The sequence below is a fragment of the Babylonia areolata genome, chromosome 30 (genome assembly GCF_041734735.1).
Source record: "Babylonia areolata isolate BAREFJ2019XMU chromosome 30, ASM4173473v1, whole genome shotgun sequence".
In the NCBI taxonomy this organism is placed as follows: Eukaryota; Metazoa; Mollusca; class Gastropoda; order Neogastropoda; family Buccinidae; genus Babylonia; species Babylonia areolata.
In genome coordinates this window covers 25561375-25578874 of record NC_134905.1, presented here as the reverse complement: position 1 = coordinate 25578874, position 17500 = coordinate 25561375, and the positions used below count along the sequence as shown (strand labels likewise).

The window sequence follows — 17500 nt, the reverse complement described above, 5'->3', positions numbered from 1 at the left end:
TGGGTGGGGTGTTGGGTTTGTTGGTCATGATGCCTGTACTGACTGTCAGCTCCTCTCTCTCTCTCTCTCTCTCTCTCTCTCTCTCTCTCTCTCTGTCTGTCTCTCTCCCTTCCTCCCTGTGCGTGTGTGTGTGTGTGTGTGTGGCCTTCAGTTTAACGTCTTCCACTTTAAGTGATTGTGTGTGTGTGTGTGTGTGTGTGTGTGTGTAGCCTTCAGTTTAACGTCTTCCACTAAGTGATATTTGTGTGTGTGTGTGTGTAGCCTTCAGTTTAACGTCTTCCACTTAAGTGATAGTGTGTGTGTGTGTGTGTGTGTGTGTTTGCGCGCGCGCGTGCGCACGTGTGTGTGTGTGTGTGTGTGGGCGCGCGCGTGTGTGTGTGCGCGCGCTGTATTCTGTATTTTGTGTTCTGTCGCCGTTGTCCGCAGTGATGACGATGCCAATGACAATGACAATGCTGTCTCCTCACCCAGATCAACCCGTTGCTGGAAGCCTTCGGGAACGCGCAGACTGCCATGAACAACAACTCCAGTCGCTTCGCCAAGTACCTGGAGCTGGTTTTCTCCCCTGATGGTTGTGTGCTGGGAGGTGAGCATTGATTTGGCCCTGTGGAAAACCCCTGGTGGCTGTGTGCTGGGGGGTGAGCATTGATTTGGCCCTGTGGAAAACCCCTGGTGGCTGTGTGCTGGGGGGTGAGCATTGATTTGGCCCTGTGGAAAACCCCTAATGGGTGTGTGCTGGGAGGTGAGCATTGATTTGGCCCTGTGGAAAACCCCTGATGGGTGTGTGCTGGGAGGTGAGCATTGATTTGGCCCTGTGGAAAACCCCTATTGGGTGTGTGGAAAACCCCTGGTGGCTGTGTGCTGGGGGGTGAGCATTGATTTGGCCCTGTGGAAAACCCGGCATGGTGCTTCCTGCTTCCCTGTCAACAGGGGCGTGTTTTGAGGGGGTGTATTTACTGTGACGTGATTAGTGATTATGATAATGATGGTTATGGTGGTGGTGATGATGATGATGGTGGTGGTGGTGGTGATGGTGTTGGTGATGATGATGATGGTGGTGGTGGTGATGACCATGATTATGATGGTGGTGATGATGGTGGTGGTGGTGGTGATGATGACCATGATTATGATGGTGGTGATGATGATTGTGGTGGTGGTGGTGATGACCATGATTATCATGGTGGTGATGATGAAGATGATGACGACGACGACGTTGACGATGATGGTAATGATGACGATGATGGTGATAATGCTGATGACGATGATGTTGACGTCGATGGTTATGATGATGATGACGAGGACGATGGTGATGATCATGACGGTGGTGATGATGACGACGATGACGATGGTGATGACGATGGTGATGATGATGGTGATGAGGAGGAGGAGGAGGAGGAAGATGAACTCGGCACTGATTGATGATAATGATGATGATTACGAAATATAAAGTGCCCAGAACGGCATGGAGTGATGATGATTATGATAACGACGACGATGACGATCACGATGACGACGACGATGATGGTGACGATGATGCCCAGGTCACCTGCACCAGTACCTGTTGGAGAAGTCCCGTGTGGTGCAGCAGGGGCCCAAGGAGGGCAACTTCCACATCTTCTGCTGGCTGCTGCACGGCGCCACGCCTGAGGAGAGGGCCCACTGCATGCTGGACAGGACAGAGTACAGGTTAGCCAAGCATCACGTGCACTGCCTGTGTGTGCATGTGTAGGATAAGTCTCTGTGTGTCCCACTGGTCAGTGTGTCTCACTGGTCAATAGAAGAGGGACCAGTGCATGCTGAACAGGACAGAGTACAGGTCAGCCGAGCGTCACGTGCACTGCCTGTGTGTGCATGTGTAGGATAAGTCTCTGTGTGTGTCCCACTGGTCAGTGTGTCTCTCTGGTCATTAGGAGAGGGCCCAGTGCATGTTGAACAGGACAGTAGGGTCAGCCGAGCGTCACGTACACTGCCTGTGTGTGCATGTGTAGGATAAGTCTCTGTGTGTCCCACTGGTCAGTGTGTCTCTCTGGTCATTAGGAGAGGGCCCAGTGCATGTTGAACAGGACAGTAGGGTCAGCCGAGCGTCACGTGCACTGCCTGTGTGTGCATGTGTAGGATAAGTCTCTGTGTGTGTCCCACTGGTCAGTGTGTCTCTCTGGTCATTAGGAGAGGGCCCAGTGCATGTTGAACAGGACAGTAGGGTCAGCCGAGCGTCACGTACACTGCCTGTGTGTGCATGTGTAGGATAAGTCTCTGTGTGTCCCACTGGTCAGTGTGTCTCGCTGGTCAATAGGAGAGGGCCCAGTGAATGCTGGACAGGATAGTAGGGTCAGCCGGGTGTCACGTGCACTGCCTGTGTGTGCATGTGTGGGATACGTCTGTGTGTCTGTCCCACTGGTCAGCGTGTCTCACTGGGAGAGTGTCGCTACACTGAGAGCGCCACTCATTTTTTAGGGTATTTGTCCTGCCTTCCGGTTTTTTTATTATTTTCCTATCGAAGTGGATTTTTCTACAGAGTTTTGCGAGGGACAACCCTTTTGTTGCCAGGTGTGTTCATTTACGTGCGCTGAGTGCATGCTGCACACGGGACCTCGGTTTATCGTCTCATCCGAATGACTAGCGTCCAGTCCACCACTCAAGGTCCTAGAGCAGAGGGAGAAAATACTGGAGACTGTGGGATTCGAACCAGTGCGCTCAGATTCTCTCGCTTCCTAGGCAGACGCGTTACCACTGAGCCATCACTCCTTGACGCTGGTACTCACGTCTGTTCCACAGGTACTCACGTCTGTTCCACAGGTATTCACGTCTGTTCCACAGGTATCTCCAGTCAGCTGGGACAGGCACAGGTGGAAGCAGTGCCCAGCAGAAACTTCTGGAAGTCAAAGACTGCATGAAGTTTGTGGGCTTTTCTCAGGACGTGAGTTGATCCTACTACTACTACTACTACTACTGCTGCTACTACTGCTGCTACTGCTGCTGCTGCTGTTGCTACTGCTACTGTTTGTGGGCTTTTCTCATGACGTGAGTTACTACTACTACTATGACTATGACTACTACTACTACTACTACTACTACTACTACTACTACTACTACTACTACTACTACTACTGTTTGTGGGCTTTTCTCAGGACGTGAGTTGATACTACTACTACTACTACTACTACTACTGTTTGTGGGCTTTTCTCATGACGTGAGTTACTACTACTACTACTACTACTACTACTACTACTGTTTGTGGGCTTTTCTCATGACGTGAATTACTACTACTATGACTACTACTACTACTACTACTACTACTACTACTGTTTGTGGGCTTTTCTCATGACGTGAGTTACTACTACTACTACTACTACTACTACTACTACTACTACTACTACTACTGTTTGTGGGCTTTTCTCATGACGTGAATTACTACTACTATGACTACTACTACTACTATTACTACTGTTTGTGGGCTTTTCTCAGGACGTGAGTTACTACTACTATGACTATGACTACTACTACTACTACTACTACTACTGTTTGTGGGCTTTTCTCAGGACGTGAGTTACTACTACTATGACTATGACTACTACTACTACTACTACTGTTTGTGGGCTTTTCTCATGACGTGAGTTAATACTACTACTACTACTACTACTACTACTACTACTACTACTACTGTTTGTGGGCTTTTCTCATGACGTGAGTTAATACTACTACTACTACTACTACTACTACTACTGCTACTGTTTGTGGGCTTTTCTCATGACATGAGTTGATACTACAACTACTACTGCCACTACTACTACTGCTGCTGCTACTACTACTGTTTGTGGGCTTTTCTCTGTACGTGGGTTACTACTACTACTGCTGCTACTACTGCTATTATTACTGCTGGTGCTGGTGCTGGTGCTACCTCTATTACTACTGCTGCTGCTTGTGTGTGTGTGTGTGTGTGTGTGTGTGTGTGTGTGTGTGTGTGTGTGTGTGTTAAAAGAAAAAAGAAAAGAAAATGCTGACACGATTTCTTCCGGCTGAGGAGAGGGCCCACTGTATGCTGGACAGGACAGAGTAATATTTATATCAGAAATATTTCTTCCGGCTACAATTCTTAAACGTTCTTTCCTGCCCCTTCTGCTCCTCTTTCCGTCCTCCTCTCTATTGTTCCAACAGACCCCCCCCCACACACACACACACACACACGCACACGCGCACACGCACACACGCACACAGACACATACAAACACACGCACACAGCTCCCCCTCCTCCCCCCCCACACGCACACACTGTGAATCACTGACTGTGGACAGGACATTACCAACATGGCCACCACAGTGGCCGCCGTCCTCCATCTTGGTGACGTCACCTTCACCCAGCATGCAGATGGCCAAGTGTGTACCCCCGCAAACCCGGGTATCCTTCGGAAAGGTGCAGTATACCTACCCATTTTTACTAGGTTTATTGCAACAAGAATAGTTTTGTTTGTTTGTTTGTTTTTGTTGTTGATGTATTTATGGTCTGTTTACGCAAATTGGTGACTTCAGTTCGTAACTAAATCAAAATGCCCTAATTTGTGTTTGATTCTGTAATCATAACATTTTTGACTGAAAGGGTGAATGAGATTGGTGATAGACCGAGAGAGAGAGAGAGATAACGATAACGATGACAATTTTGTTTTAACTCACTCAGTACGGCCAGTCCTCTCTTCTCCTCTACACAGACCCCTCGGATGTCCTGTGGGTGTCTGAATGACCCAACCTTTAGCTTCCGTCGTCAGAACTGTGGTATTCTTTGTCAACATTCACCTCTTCAGTATAAGAGCCTTCCGCTTGCAATATTTTGATGATGGTAATTGGGATGAAACGCTGTTAACGTCGTCTCTTTCGCCGTTCGTATGGAGAGTTAATGAGGGAAGTGGAATAAGCATGCATGCTTCTTTACATACAGTCCTCAGGGCCAAACGGAAATGACATAATGCAAAAAATGTGGATTTGAGAGAGAGAGAGAGGGGGGGAGAGGGGGGGGGCGGGGGGAGACTCATCTTCTTCTTCTTCGTCTTCGTTCGTGGGCTGCAACCCCCACGTTCACTCGTATGCACACGAGTGGGCTTGTGTGTGACCGTTTTTACCCCGCCATGTAGGCAGCCATACTCCGCTTTCGGGGGTGTGCATGCTGGGTATGTTCTTGTTTCCATAACCCACCGAACGCTGACATGGATAACAGGATCTTTAACGTGCGTATTTGATCTTCTGCTTGCATATACACACGAAGGGGGTTCAGGCACTAGCAGGTCTGCACATGTGTTGACCTGGGAGATCGTAAAAATCTCCACCCTTTACCCACCAGGCGCCGTCACCGTGATTCGAACCCGGGACCCTCAGATTGAAAGTCCAACGCTTTAACCACTCGGCTATTGCGCCTGTCGGGGGACTGAGAACTCAGAAATATTTTACTGCAAGGCCACCGACGTGTTTGCAAAGAAAGTACATACAATTGAGACACACAAAATACCGAAAATAAAGGGGGAAGGGACCAGTGTCATGGACACAACATTTCATAACTGAAAAGGTAGACAAAGATTTTTAGCTCCTAACATTTCCTGCAGTAACTTTACGGTTTTTGAAAAGTTATATAATCATATCATTTCTTCTTCTCTCTTTTTTACGGCATAATAACTAAACATTGCCGCAGAGCGAGTCAAAAGCCTGTTTTCATTTTGTAAGAGTAACGCTGAGTCTGTGTATTCATTTATGTTTCTGAAAATTTTCACTGGGTATTTTTCACTGATTAACTGATACAGTGGACATACTAATTGAAAATGGCGTTCGTCGTCTTCAGCGTTGCAGGAAGGGCGGGAGTTTGACCTTACTGTGTACCTATGTGCAAATTTATATCACTTATGCCTTGCCTAAATCTAGCAAAGACAGTACGAAACTTAATGATAGTTATGTCAGAAATGTACTTTTCTGGTTGCAACAATGACTTAAAACAGCGATATGTAGAGTATCTGTCACTTTCAAATAGTTTATTTGACCAGTCTTGTTCATGACAGTCTATTATGCGTTGTTTAAAAACTTGTATGAATGCGTTTTCGTTTCCAACTCCTCCATTCAACCAAAATATCTGAAAATCCATATATGTCTAAGCAGTGTTTAACTGTGCTGGCCCAATTGTGTTTGTCAATCTGGCTTTCTGCGTTTCTGATAGTTATGGAGAGGAGGGAGAGAGAGGGAGGGGAATGGGAGAGAGGGAAAGAGAGAGAGGGAGGGAGAGAGGGAGAGAGAAAGGGAGAGAGAGAGGGGGGGTGGGAGAGAGGGGGAAAGAGGGAGGGAGAGGGAGAGAGAGAGAGAGAGAGGTGGAGGTGGGAGAAAGAGAGGAAGAGGAGAGAGAGAGACGAGGTGTGGAACAGACAAGAAGCCAGACCAGAGATACAGATAGACAGAAATACAGATATACACAGTTTATCAAACAATGACTCGACATCGATAACGTAATATATACTCTATCAGCTCGTCCTTCAAAATGCAATAACTGAAATTTCAAGCAGTTGTATGTATGTCTTTCTCACTGACAAACATGACGTGAGAATTGTTAAAAACTGTGTTTCAGTGTGCAGTCTCCTGAGAGTTCCCTACGACGATCTGGCGTCGGCCTTGGCTGAGGACGTTCTCACTGCGCGAGGTACAGTGGTGACTTTAGCACTCACACAGAGGACACACGAGGTACAGTGGTGACTTCAGCACTCACAGAGGACACACGAGGTACAGTGGTGACTTTAGCACTCACAGAGGACACATGAGGTATAGTGATGACTTTAGCACTCACACAGGACACACGAGGTACAGTGATGACTTCAGCACTCACACAGGACACACGAGGTATAGTGGTGACTTCAGCACTCACAGAGGACACACGAGGTATAGTGATGACTTCAGCACTCACACAGGACACACGAGGTACAGTGGTGACTTCAGCACTCACATAGGACACACGAGGTACAGTGGTGACTTTAGCACTCACAGAGGACACACGAGGTACAGTGGTGACTTCAGCACTCACATAGGACACACGAGGTACAGTGGTGACTTCAGCACTCACAGAGGACACACGAGGTACAGTGGTGACTTCAGCACTCACATAGGACACACGAGGTACAGTGGTGACTTCAGCACTCACACAGGACACACGAGGTACAGTGGTGACTTTAGCACTCACACAGGACACACGAGGTATAGTGATGACTTTAGCACTCACACAGGACACACGAGGTACAGTGGTGACTTCAGCACTCACACAGGACACACGAGGTACAGTGATGACTTCAGCACTCACACAGGACACACGAGGTATAGTGGTGACTTTAGCACTCACACAGGACACACGAGGTACAATGGTGACTTTAGCACTCACACAGGACACACGAGGTATAGTGGTGACTTTAACACTCACACAGGACACACGAGGTACAGTGGTGACTTCAGCACTCACACAGGACACACGAGGTATAGTGATGACTTCAGCACTCACACAGGACACACGAGGTATAGTGATGACTTTAGCACTCACACAGGACACACGAGGTATAGTGATGACTTTAGCACTCACACAGGACACACGAGGTATAGTGGTGACTTTAGCACTCAGAGGACACACGAGGTATAGTGGTGACTTTAGCACTCACACAGGACACACGAGGTATAGTGGTGACTTTAGCACTCACACAGGACACACGAGGTACAGTGGTGACTTTAGCACTCACAGAGGACACACGAGGTACAGTGGTGACTTTAGCACTCACAGAGGACACACGAGGTATAGTGATGACTTTAGCACTCACACAGGACACACGAGGTACAGTGATGACTTTAGCACTCACAGAGGACACACGAGGTACAGTGGTGACTTCAGCACTCACACAGGACACACGAGGTATAGTGATGACTTTAGCACTCACACAGGACACACGAGGTATAGTGATGACTTTAGCACTCACAGAGGACACACGAGGTATAGTGGTGACTTTAGCACTCACACAGGACACACGAGGTATAGTGATGACTTTAGCACTCACACAGGACACACGAGGTACAGTGGTGACTTTAGCACTCACACAGGACACACGAGGTATAGTGATGACTTTAGCACTCACACAGGACACACGAGGTATAGTGATGACTTTAACACTCACAGAGGACACACGAGGTACAATGGTGACTTTAGCACTCACAGAGGACACACGAGGTATAGTGATGGCTTTAGCACTCACACAGGACACACGAGGTATAGTGGTGACTTTAGCACTCACAGAGGACACACGAGGTATAGTGGTGACTTTAGCACTCACAGAGGACACACGAGGTACAGTGATGACTTTAGCACTCACAGAGGACACACGAGGTACAGTGGTGACTTTAGCACTCACAGAGGACACACGAGGTATAGTGATGACTTTAGCACTCACAGAGGACACACGAGGTACAGTGATGACTTTAGCACTCACAGAGGACACACGAGGTACAGTGGTGACTTTAACACTCACACAGAGGACACACGAGGTACAGTGATGACTTTAGCACTCACACAGGACACACGAGGTATAGTGATGACTTTAGCACTCACACAGGACACACGAGGTACAGTGATGACTTTAGCACTCACACAGGACACACGAGGTACAGTGGTGACTTTAGCACTCACACAGGACACACGAGGTACAGTGGTGACTTTAGCACTCACAGAGGACACACGAGGTACAGTGGTGACTTTAGCACTCAGACAGGACACACGAGGTACAGTGGTGACTTTAGCACTCACACAGGACACACGAGGTACAATGGTGACTTTAGCACTCACACAGGACACACGAGGTACAATGGTGACTTTAGCACTCACAGACAGAAGATTTTTTTCACTGTGTGAGGTATAGTGGTAACTTCAGCACAGACATAGGACGTTCTCACCACGTGAGGTACAGTGGTGACTTTGCACACAAAGAGGACGTTACAACCGCCGCCACCACCACCACAACACACCACCACCACCACCACCACACCACCACCACCACAACCACCACAACACCACACCACAACACCACCACACCACCACCACAACACCACACCACACCACCACCACCACAACCACCACAACACCACACCACACCACCACCACCACAACACCACCACACCACCACCACCGCAACCACCACAACACCACACCACACCACCACCACAACACCACCACACCACCACCACAACCACCACACCACACCACCACAACCACCACACCACACCACCACCACCACACCACCACCACAACACCACCACACCACCACCACACCACCACCACCACCACCTCAACCACCACCTCAACCACCACAACACCACACCACACCACCACCACCACAACACCACACCACACCACCACCACCACACCACCACCACCACACCACCACCACCGCACTACCATCACCACACCACCACCACCACACCACACCACCAACCAGCACTGCACGTGCACACAGGTGAAGAGCTGCGCAAGCCCCTGACCCCTGCCCAGTGCAGGGACAACGTGCACGCCGTGTCCAAGGCTGTCTACAGCCGGCTGTTCGCCTGGATCGTCAACGGCATCAACCAGATGGTGGCTCCGCTGGAGGACCGGTCCGTTTCCGCTTTTGGCTTGTTGTTGTTCATGTTGTTGTTGTTTCCTCTTTTGGCTTGTTGTTGTTGATGTTGTTGTTGTTGTTGTTGTTGTTCATGTTGATGTTCATGTTGTTGTTGTTTTTGTTCATGTTGTTGTTCATGTTGTTGTTGTTGTTGTTCTTCTTTTTCTTGTTGTTGTTGTTGTTGTTGTTGTTCATGTTGTTGTTGTTGTTCATGTTGTTGTTGTTGTTCTTTCTTCTTCTTTCTTCTTCTTCTCCTCCTCCTCCTCCTCCTCTCGATGACAAGTCAGTATCCGCTTTGTCTTCTTTCTTGTTGTTGTTCTTTGTCGTCTTTTTGTTCTTGTTCTTCTTCTTGTTCTTCTTTTTCTTCTTCTCCTCCTCCTTGTTGTTGTTGTCCTCCTTTTTCATCTTCTGCTTCTTCTTTCTCTTCCTCCTTCTTCCTCATGTTGTTGTTGTTGTTCTTCTTCTTCTTGTTCTTGTTGTTGTTCGTCTTCTATTCCTCCTTTTTCATCATTTTCTTCTCCTTCTTCTTCCTTCTTCATGTTCCTCCTTTCTGGCTGGTCTGTACTGTTCTGTGCTGTGACTGTGTTGCGCTGTTTGTTGTTGTTTGTGTCGTCTGTGCTGTCTGTGTTGTTTTTTTGGGTTTTTTCCGTTTGTGTTTCTTGCTGTTTTCTGTGCTGTCTGTATTTTGTGTTGTCTGTCTGTAATGTCTGTATTTTGTGTTGTCTGTCTGTAATGTCTGTATTTTGTGTTGTCTGTCTGTAATGTCTGTGTTTTTTGTGTTGTCTGTTTATATTGTCTGTACTGTGTATTTTGTGTTGTGTTGTGTGTGTATTTTGTGTTGTCTGTCTGTGTATTTTGTGTTTGTCTGTGTATTTTGTGTTGTGTTGTCTGTGTATTTTGTGTTTGTCTGTGTATTTTGTGTTTGTCTGTGTATTTTGTGTTTGTCTGTACTTTGTGTATTTTTTGTGTTTTCTGCCTGAACTGTCTGTGATTTTGTGTTTGTGTTTGTGTTGTCTGTGTATTTTATGTTGTCTGTCTGTACTGTCTGTGTATTTTGTGTCGTGTTGTCTGTAATGTTTGCGTATATTGTGCTGTATGTCTGTACTGTCTGTGTATTTTTGTGTTGTCTGTCTGTACTTTCTGTGTATATTGTGCTGTATGTCTGTACTCTGTGTATTTTTGTGTTGTCTGTCTGTACTTTCTGTGTATATTGTGCTGAATGTCTGTGCTGTCTGTGTATTTTGTGTTGTTTGTCTGTAATGTCTGTATTTTTTGTGCTGTCTTTATTGTCAGTATTTTTTGTGCTGTCTGTGTCGAGTTGTCTGTTTTCTGTATGTCTGTGTTTTTAGCATTGTCCCTGCTGTTTGCATGTTTTTTACATGTCGGTGGTTACTTTGCACAGATCAGTTCAGTTCAGCATATTTTACATGAAAAGGCGGTTTGTGAAATGAAATTACAGCTATTACCACTACTTCTGCTACTACTACTGTTGTTTTTAATCATCATTAAGAACAGTAACAACAAAGACGACGACGACAACAACATCATTGATGCAATTTGATTGAAATTTTGGTTGACCGACTACTTCTACTACCACTACTACTACAACTACTACTACTGCTGCTGCTGCTGCTGTTCGTTTTTAAAAAAAATTATCATTCAGAACAGTTACAAACAACCATGAACAGCACCAACAACAACACTGATTCAACTGATTGAGCATTAACTTTGGTTGACCGATCGATACATCGATTGATTGACTCGTTGATTACATGACTGTCATTCACTCTTCCTTCAGCGCCGGAGAGAAACTGACCATTGGCATTCTGGACATCTTTGGATTTGAAAACCTGCACTCCAACGGATTTGAACAGGTAAGACTAGCCGACCACCTGCAAATCTGAAATCAAATCTGTACCTGTCTGCATGTCGGTCTCCTCCTCTCTCTTACACGCACACGCACGCACTTGTCTTAATGTGAATTTGAGCTCCAGTCAAGGTTTGAAAAATATCCAGAAATCAGAATGAAAAAGTGTCTGATATTTGTCTTGTGAATTTGAGCTCCAGTGCGTACATGCGTGCGTGGGTGCATGCGTGCGTGCGCGCGCGCGCGTGTGTGTATGTGTGCGTGCCTGTGTGTGTGTGTGTATGTGTGCGTGCCTGTGTGTGTGTGTGTGTGTATGTGTGCGTGCCTGTGTGTGTGTGTGTATGTGTGCGTGCCTGTGTGTGTGCCTGTGTGTGCGCGTGTGCGTGCGTGTGTGCGCACAGAATACATAATTCTTAATTTAGGATACTTTATCACCTCAACAAGAAAAATGTGTGTGCGTGTGTGTGTGTGTGTGTGTGTGTGTGTGTGTGTGTGTGTGTGTGTGTGTGTGTGTGTGTGTGTGCGTGCCTCTGTGTGTGTGCCTCTGTGTGTGTGAGTGTGAGTGTGTGTGTGTGTGTGTGTGTGTGTGTGTGCGTGCTTCTGTGTGTGTGTGTGTGCGCGCGCCTGTGTGTCTGTGTGTGTGTGTGTGTGTGTGTGTGTGTGTGTGTGTGTGTGCGTGCCTCTGTGTTTGCCTGTGTGTGCCTGTGTGTGTGTGTGTGTGTGTGACGTGGACAGATGTGCATCAACGTGGCCAACGAGAGGCTGCAGCAGTACTACCAGAGGCAGGTGTTTGAGGAGGAGCGTCAGGAGTGTCTGGCGGAGGGAGTCCCCCCCGTCCCTGTGGACTTTCCCTCCAGTCAGCAGGTCATCCAGCTCTTCATGGAGGTGGGTTGGGGGGGATGAGGGTGCGGGGTGTGTTTGTGTGTGTATGTGTGGTTGGTGGGGTTCTTCATGTGGGTTGGGTGTTTGATTGTGTGTGGGGGGGCGGGGGGGGGCGGGGGATGAAGGTGTGGATTGGAGGGAGTGCCCCCTGTCCTTGTGGACTTCCCCCTGTGTGGGGGACATTGGGGGGAATTTGGGGGATGTGGGGAGGGGGGGTGGAGTTGGTGTGTGTGTGCGTGAGAGAAATGGTTAAAGTTTCAGTTTCAGTTTCTCAAGGAGGCGTCACTGCACTCAAACAAACCCACATACGCTGCACCACATCTACTGGGTAGATGTCTGACCAGCAGCCATAACCCAACGCGCTTAGTCAGGCCTTGAGTGCATGCATGTCTTTGTGTACCTATCAGAATGGATTTCTCCTGTACAATTTTGTCAAGAGGACAACACCCTCGTTGCCGTGGGTTCTTTTTCACTGCGTCAAGTGCCTTCTGCACACGGGACCTAGGTTTATCGTCTCACCCGATCGACTGAACGCTCAGTTCGATTTTTCAGTCAAACTGAAGAGAGAAGGGCGAGAGCGAGATTCGAACCCAGACTCTGGTACTGGTAGTGGAGCGTGTTAACCACTCTGCCACCCTCCTGCTTCCTGGTTCCAGAAGAACACGGGGGTCTATGACCTGCTGGACGAAGAGAGCACTTTTCCCAAGGCGTCTGACGAGACTCTGGCCACCAAGCTCCACTACTACCTGGGTGGGTGGTGTGCACGTGCTCTGTGTCTGTCTGTCTGTGTCTGTCTGTCTTCTTGTCTCTGTCTGTCTCTCTGTCTTTGTCACTCTTTCTCTGTCTCTGTCTGTCTGTCTTCGTCTTCTTCTTCTTCCTCTCCTCCTCCTCTTCCTCTTCTTCTCCACGTCCTTCTCCTCTTCATCTTATTTCCTCCTCCTCTTCTTTCTCCTCCTCCTCCTCTTCTCCTTCTTCTCCTCTTCTTCTCTTCTTCTTTCTCCTCCTCCTCTGGTTATTGAGCTATGACTGACGTGGTTGACAGGTAAGAAGCATGACAATGTGTACAAGACTCCCAGGTATGGCGGTACTAACCTCTTCCCCTCCTCTTCCTCCCCCTCTTCCTCTTCCTCCTCCTCTTCCTCCTCCTCCTCCTCCTTTGGTTATTGAGCTATGACTGACGTGGTTGACAGGTAAGAAACACGACAACGTGTACAAGACTCCCAGGTATGGCGGTACTAACTTCTTCCCCTCCTCTTCCTCCTCCTCTTCCTCCTCCTCTTCCTCCCCCTCTTCCTCTTCCTCCTCCTCTTCCTCCTCCTCCTCCTCCTTTGGTTATTGAGCTATGACTGACGTGGTTGACAGGTAAGAAACACGACAACGTGTACAAGACTCCCAGGTATGGCGGTACTAACTTCTTCCCCTCCTCTTCCTCCTCCTCCTCTTCCTCCTCCTCTTCCTCCCCCTCTTCCTCCTCCTCCCCCTCTTCCTCCTCCTCCCCCTCTTCCTCTTCCTCCCCCTCTTCCTCCTCCCCCTCCTCCTCTTCCTCCCCCTCTTCCTCCTCCTCCCCCTCTTCCTCTTCCTCCCCCTCTTCCTCCTCCTCCCCCTCCTCCTCTTCCTCCCCCTCTTCCTCTTCCTCCCCCTCTTCCTCCTCCTCCCCCTCCTCCTCTTCCTCCCCCTCTTCCTCTTCCTCCCCCTCTTCCTCTTCCTCCCCCTCTTCCTCTTCCTCCCCCTCTTCCTCCTCCTCTTTCTCCCCCTCTTCCTCTTCCTCCCCCTCTTCCTCTTCCTCCCCCTCCTCCTCTTCCTCTGGTTATTGAGCTGTGACTGACGTGGTTGACAGGTAAGAAGCATGACAACGTGTACAAGACTCCCAGGTATGGCGGCACTAACTTCTTCTTCCCCTCCTCTTCCTCCTCCTCCTCCCCCTCTTCCTCCTCCTCCTCCTCTTCCTCCTCCTCCTCTTCCTCTGGTTATTGAGCTATGACTGACGTGGTTGACAGGTAAGAAGCATGACAACGTGTACAAGACTCCCAGGTATGGCGGCACCAGCTTCACTGTGGTCCACTATGCTGGAGCTGTTCAATACAGTGTGGACGGCATCATTGAGAAAAACAGAGACACTCTGCGCAACGCCTTGGCTTTCGTCATGAGGAGTGAGTATGGGTGTGTGTGTGTGTGTGGGTGGTGGTGGTGGTGGTGGAGGTGTGTGTGTGGGGGGTGTTGGTGTTTGTTTGCATGTGTGGGGGGGGCGGGTGTGTGTGTGGGGTGGTGGTGGTGGTGTTGGTGTTTGTGTGTGTGTGTGTGTGTGGATGGGGGTGTGTTGGCGTGGTGTGTGTGTGTGGATGTGTGTGTGTGTGTGTGTGTGGAGGGGGTATGTGTGTGTGTTTGTATTTATATGTGTATGTGTGTTTGGGTGTGTTCGTGTGGTGTGTGTGAGAGAGAGAGGGAGGAAGAGATGGAGAGAGACAGACAAAAGAAAGAGAGAAACATAGATGGAGAGGCCACACAAACATGCGCACACACACACACACACACACGCACGCACGCACGCACGCACGCACATACACATATAAACACCACACACACACACACACTCAGCACACACACACAACACACACACACACACACACACACACACACATAAAAACAACACACACACACACACTAAAAAAAAAAAACCCCAAAAAAAACAAACCCGTGCGCCCATCACATACATTTCCGGTTCGTTCTTCAGTTTAGCGGATACTCCTATTCCCCAGACGTGAAAACAGACCCTGTCGTTATTGATTTATCTCTCCCCTAGGCAAAAGATAAAAGATGTATCTCCACACAAGATGGAAGATACGATACGAGATCTGGCCATCTATCTAAAATCAACATCATCATCATCAACAACAACAACAACATCAACAGCAGCAGCAAAAAATAACAGATTCCGTAATAACACCTTTCTGACCGGCAGTGGAAGAACCGATTTTAGGCTGTCCCCACAAAAAACAACAACAAAAAAAACCCCAACAACAACAAATAAATGCATTCAGTGTTAAAATTTTGCGTTCTCAGGAGAGCTGTTAAAACGACATACGTGTTCTGAGAGTCCGCTACATAAGGAATATAACAACAACAACAAAGTTTTATTTTGCGCTGAATCTTGTGCAGAGACAAATCAAAGCGTTTACACAACAGTGATTCACACACACGCATAGCTCTTTTTCAGATGAATTGAAGGTAAAACTTAGAAATACACGTGAAATAGAAAGCTGCAGAAAATGAAAAGTAAAACTTAAAAATACACGTAAATAGGAAACTGGAGAAAAATGAACGCCATAAATACACGAAAGTAGTAAGACAATACAAGATACAAGATAATACAAAGCTATTCAGCACGATTCAATGCTGTGTGTGTGTGTGTGTGTGTGTGTGTGTGTGGTGTGTGTGTGTGTGTGTGTGTGTGTGTGTGTGTGTGTGTGTGTGTGTGTGTGTGTGTGTGCGTGCGTGCGTGTGCGTGCGTGTGTGTGTGTGTGTGTGTGTGTGTGTGTATGTGTCCGTGTGTGAGTGTGTGTGTATGTGTCCGTGTGTGAGTGTGTGTGTGTGTGTGTGTGTGTGTATGTGTGTGTCCGCGTGTATGTGTGTGTGTGTGTTCCAGGCAGCGAGAGTCTGTTGGTGAAGGAGCTCTTCCAGGCTGCCCTGACCAAAACCGGGTCCATCTCGCCCAGCGCCAGGCAGCGGGTGTCCAGGAAGATGAAGCCCTCTAAGTCTCCTTTCGATTTCTTCAAGAAACTGCGCATGTCCAGGCAGGACAGCAGGGTCGGTCACTTCCCGTGGCGAACTTCCTTCCTGTCTGCTGCTGGTTTCATTTGTTTTTTTTTTGTTGTTGTTTTTTTGTTTTTGTGTTTTTGTGTTTTGTGTTATGTTGTGTTGCTTGTGTGTTTGGCTGTCTGGGAGAGTGGGGAGGGGAAGAGGGGAGGGGGGACAGAGAGAGGGGGGGAGAGGGACAGAGTCAGAGAGAGAGAGAGAGAGAGAGAGAGAGAAGGGGGAGGGATGAGAGAGGGGGGGAAACTGAGAGAGTGGAAGAAAGAGAGACAGACAGACACACACACACACACGCACATACGAACAGGCAGGCACGCAAATACACAGACAAATAAAACGAAAGAGATATTTTTTTCCAAACCCTCTCTTTTTCTTTCTTTCTTTTCTTTCTAAATGAATGTTTGTACCGTTACCCAAAAGACGGAGTTTCCCAAAGGATGCTGCCACGTCGTGTTGTGTGACTGCTGGTCTGTATATTATTTCAACATAGAAATACACATCTCAATGTGTGTATACTTCTCTGTATCAACATACATCTCAGTGTGTCTGCATACACTTCAACATAGAAACATACAACTCAGTGTATACATCAACATAGAAACATAGATTCCCAAAGGATGCTGCCACGTCGTGTTGTGTGACTGCTGGTCTGTATATTATTTCAACATAGAAATACACATCTCAATGTGTGTATACTTCTCTGTATCAACATACATCTCAGTGTGTCTGCATACACTTCAACATAGAAACATACAACTCAGTGTATACATCAACATAGAAACATAGTTTCCCAAAAGGATGCTGCCAAGTCGTGTTGTGTGACTGCTGGTCTGTATATTATTTCAACATAGAAATACACATCTCAATGTGTGTATACTTCTGTGTATCAACATACATCTCAGTGTGTCTGCATACACTTCCAACATAGAAACATACAACTCAGTGTATACATCAACATAGAAACATAGTTTCCCAAAAGGATGCTGCTAAAGTCGTGTTGTGTGACTGCTGGTCTGTATATTATTTCAACATAGAAATACACATCTCAATGTGTGTATACTTCTCTGTATCAACATACATCTCAGTGTGTCTGCATACACTTCAACATAGAAACATACAACTCAGTGTATACATCAACATAGAAACATGCATCCCTTTGCGTTTATACTTCACAATATCAACACTAATTCAGTGTGTGTATACATCAACTTATAAACATACCTGTCTGTGTGCGTACTCTTCAACATATCAGCATAATGTCAGTGTGTGTATACTTCATAATATCAACACATGTGTC

At 47.5% G+C, this 17500-nt stretch overlaps 1 protein-coding gene across 1 annotated transcript in view; it reads left to right on the top strand.

Moving 5' to 3' along the window:
* LOC143275499 (unconventional myosin-XVI-like) overlaps positions 1–17500 on the top strand; it is a 61496-nt gene that overhangs the window by 26081 nt on the left and 17915 nt on the right. Inside the window, exons 15-26 of the mRNA XM_076579650.1 lie at positions 472–586; positions 1542–1686; positions 2818–2917; positions 4294–4411; positions 6593–6664; positions 9504–9639; positions 11443–11518; positions 12247–12396; positions 13050–13143; positions 13436–13469; positions 14425–14543; positions 16037–16197. Of these exons, the coding sequence (XP_076435765.1) occupies positions 472–586; positions 1542–1686; positions 2818–2917; positions 4294–4411; positions 6593–6664; positions 9504–9639; positions 11443–11518; positions 12247–12396; positions 13050–13143; positions 13436–13469; positions 14425–14543; positions 16037–16197 (1320 nt within the window). The remainder of the gene's footprint in view (positions 1–471; positions 587–1541; positions 1687–2817; positions 2918–4293; positions 4412–6592; positions 6665–9503; positions 9640–11442; positions 11519–12246; positions 12397–13049; positions 13144–13435; positions 13470–14424; positions 14544–16036; positions 16198–17500) is intronic.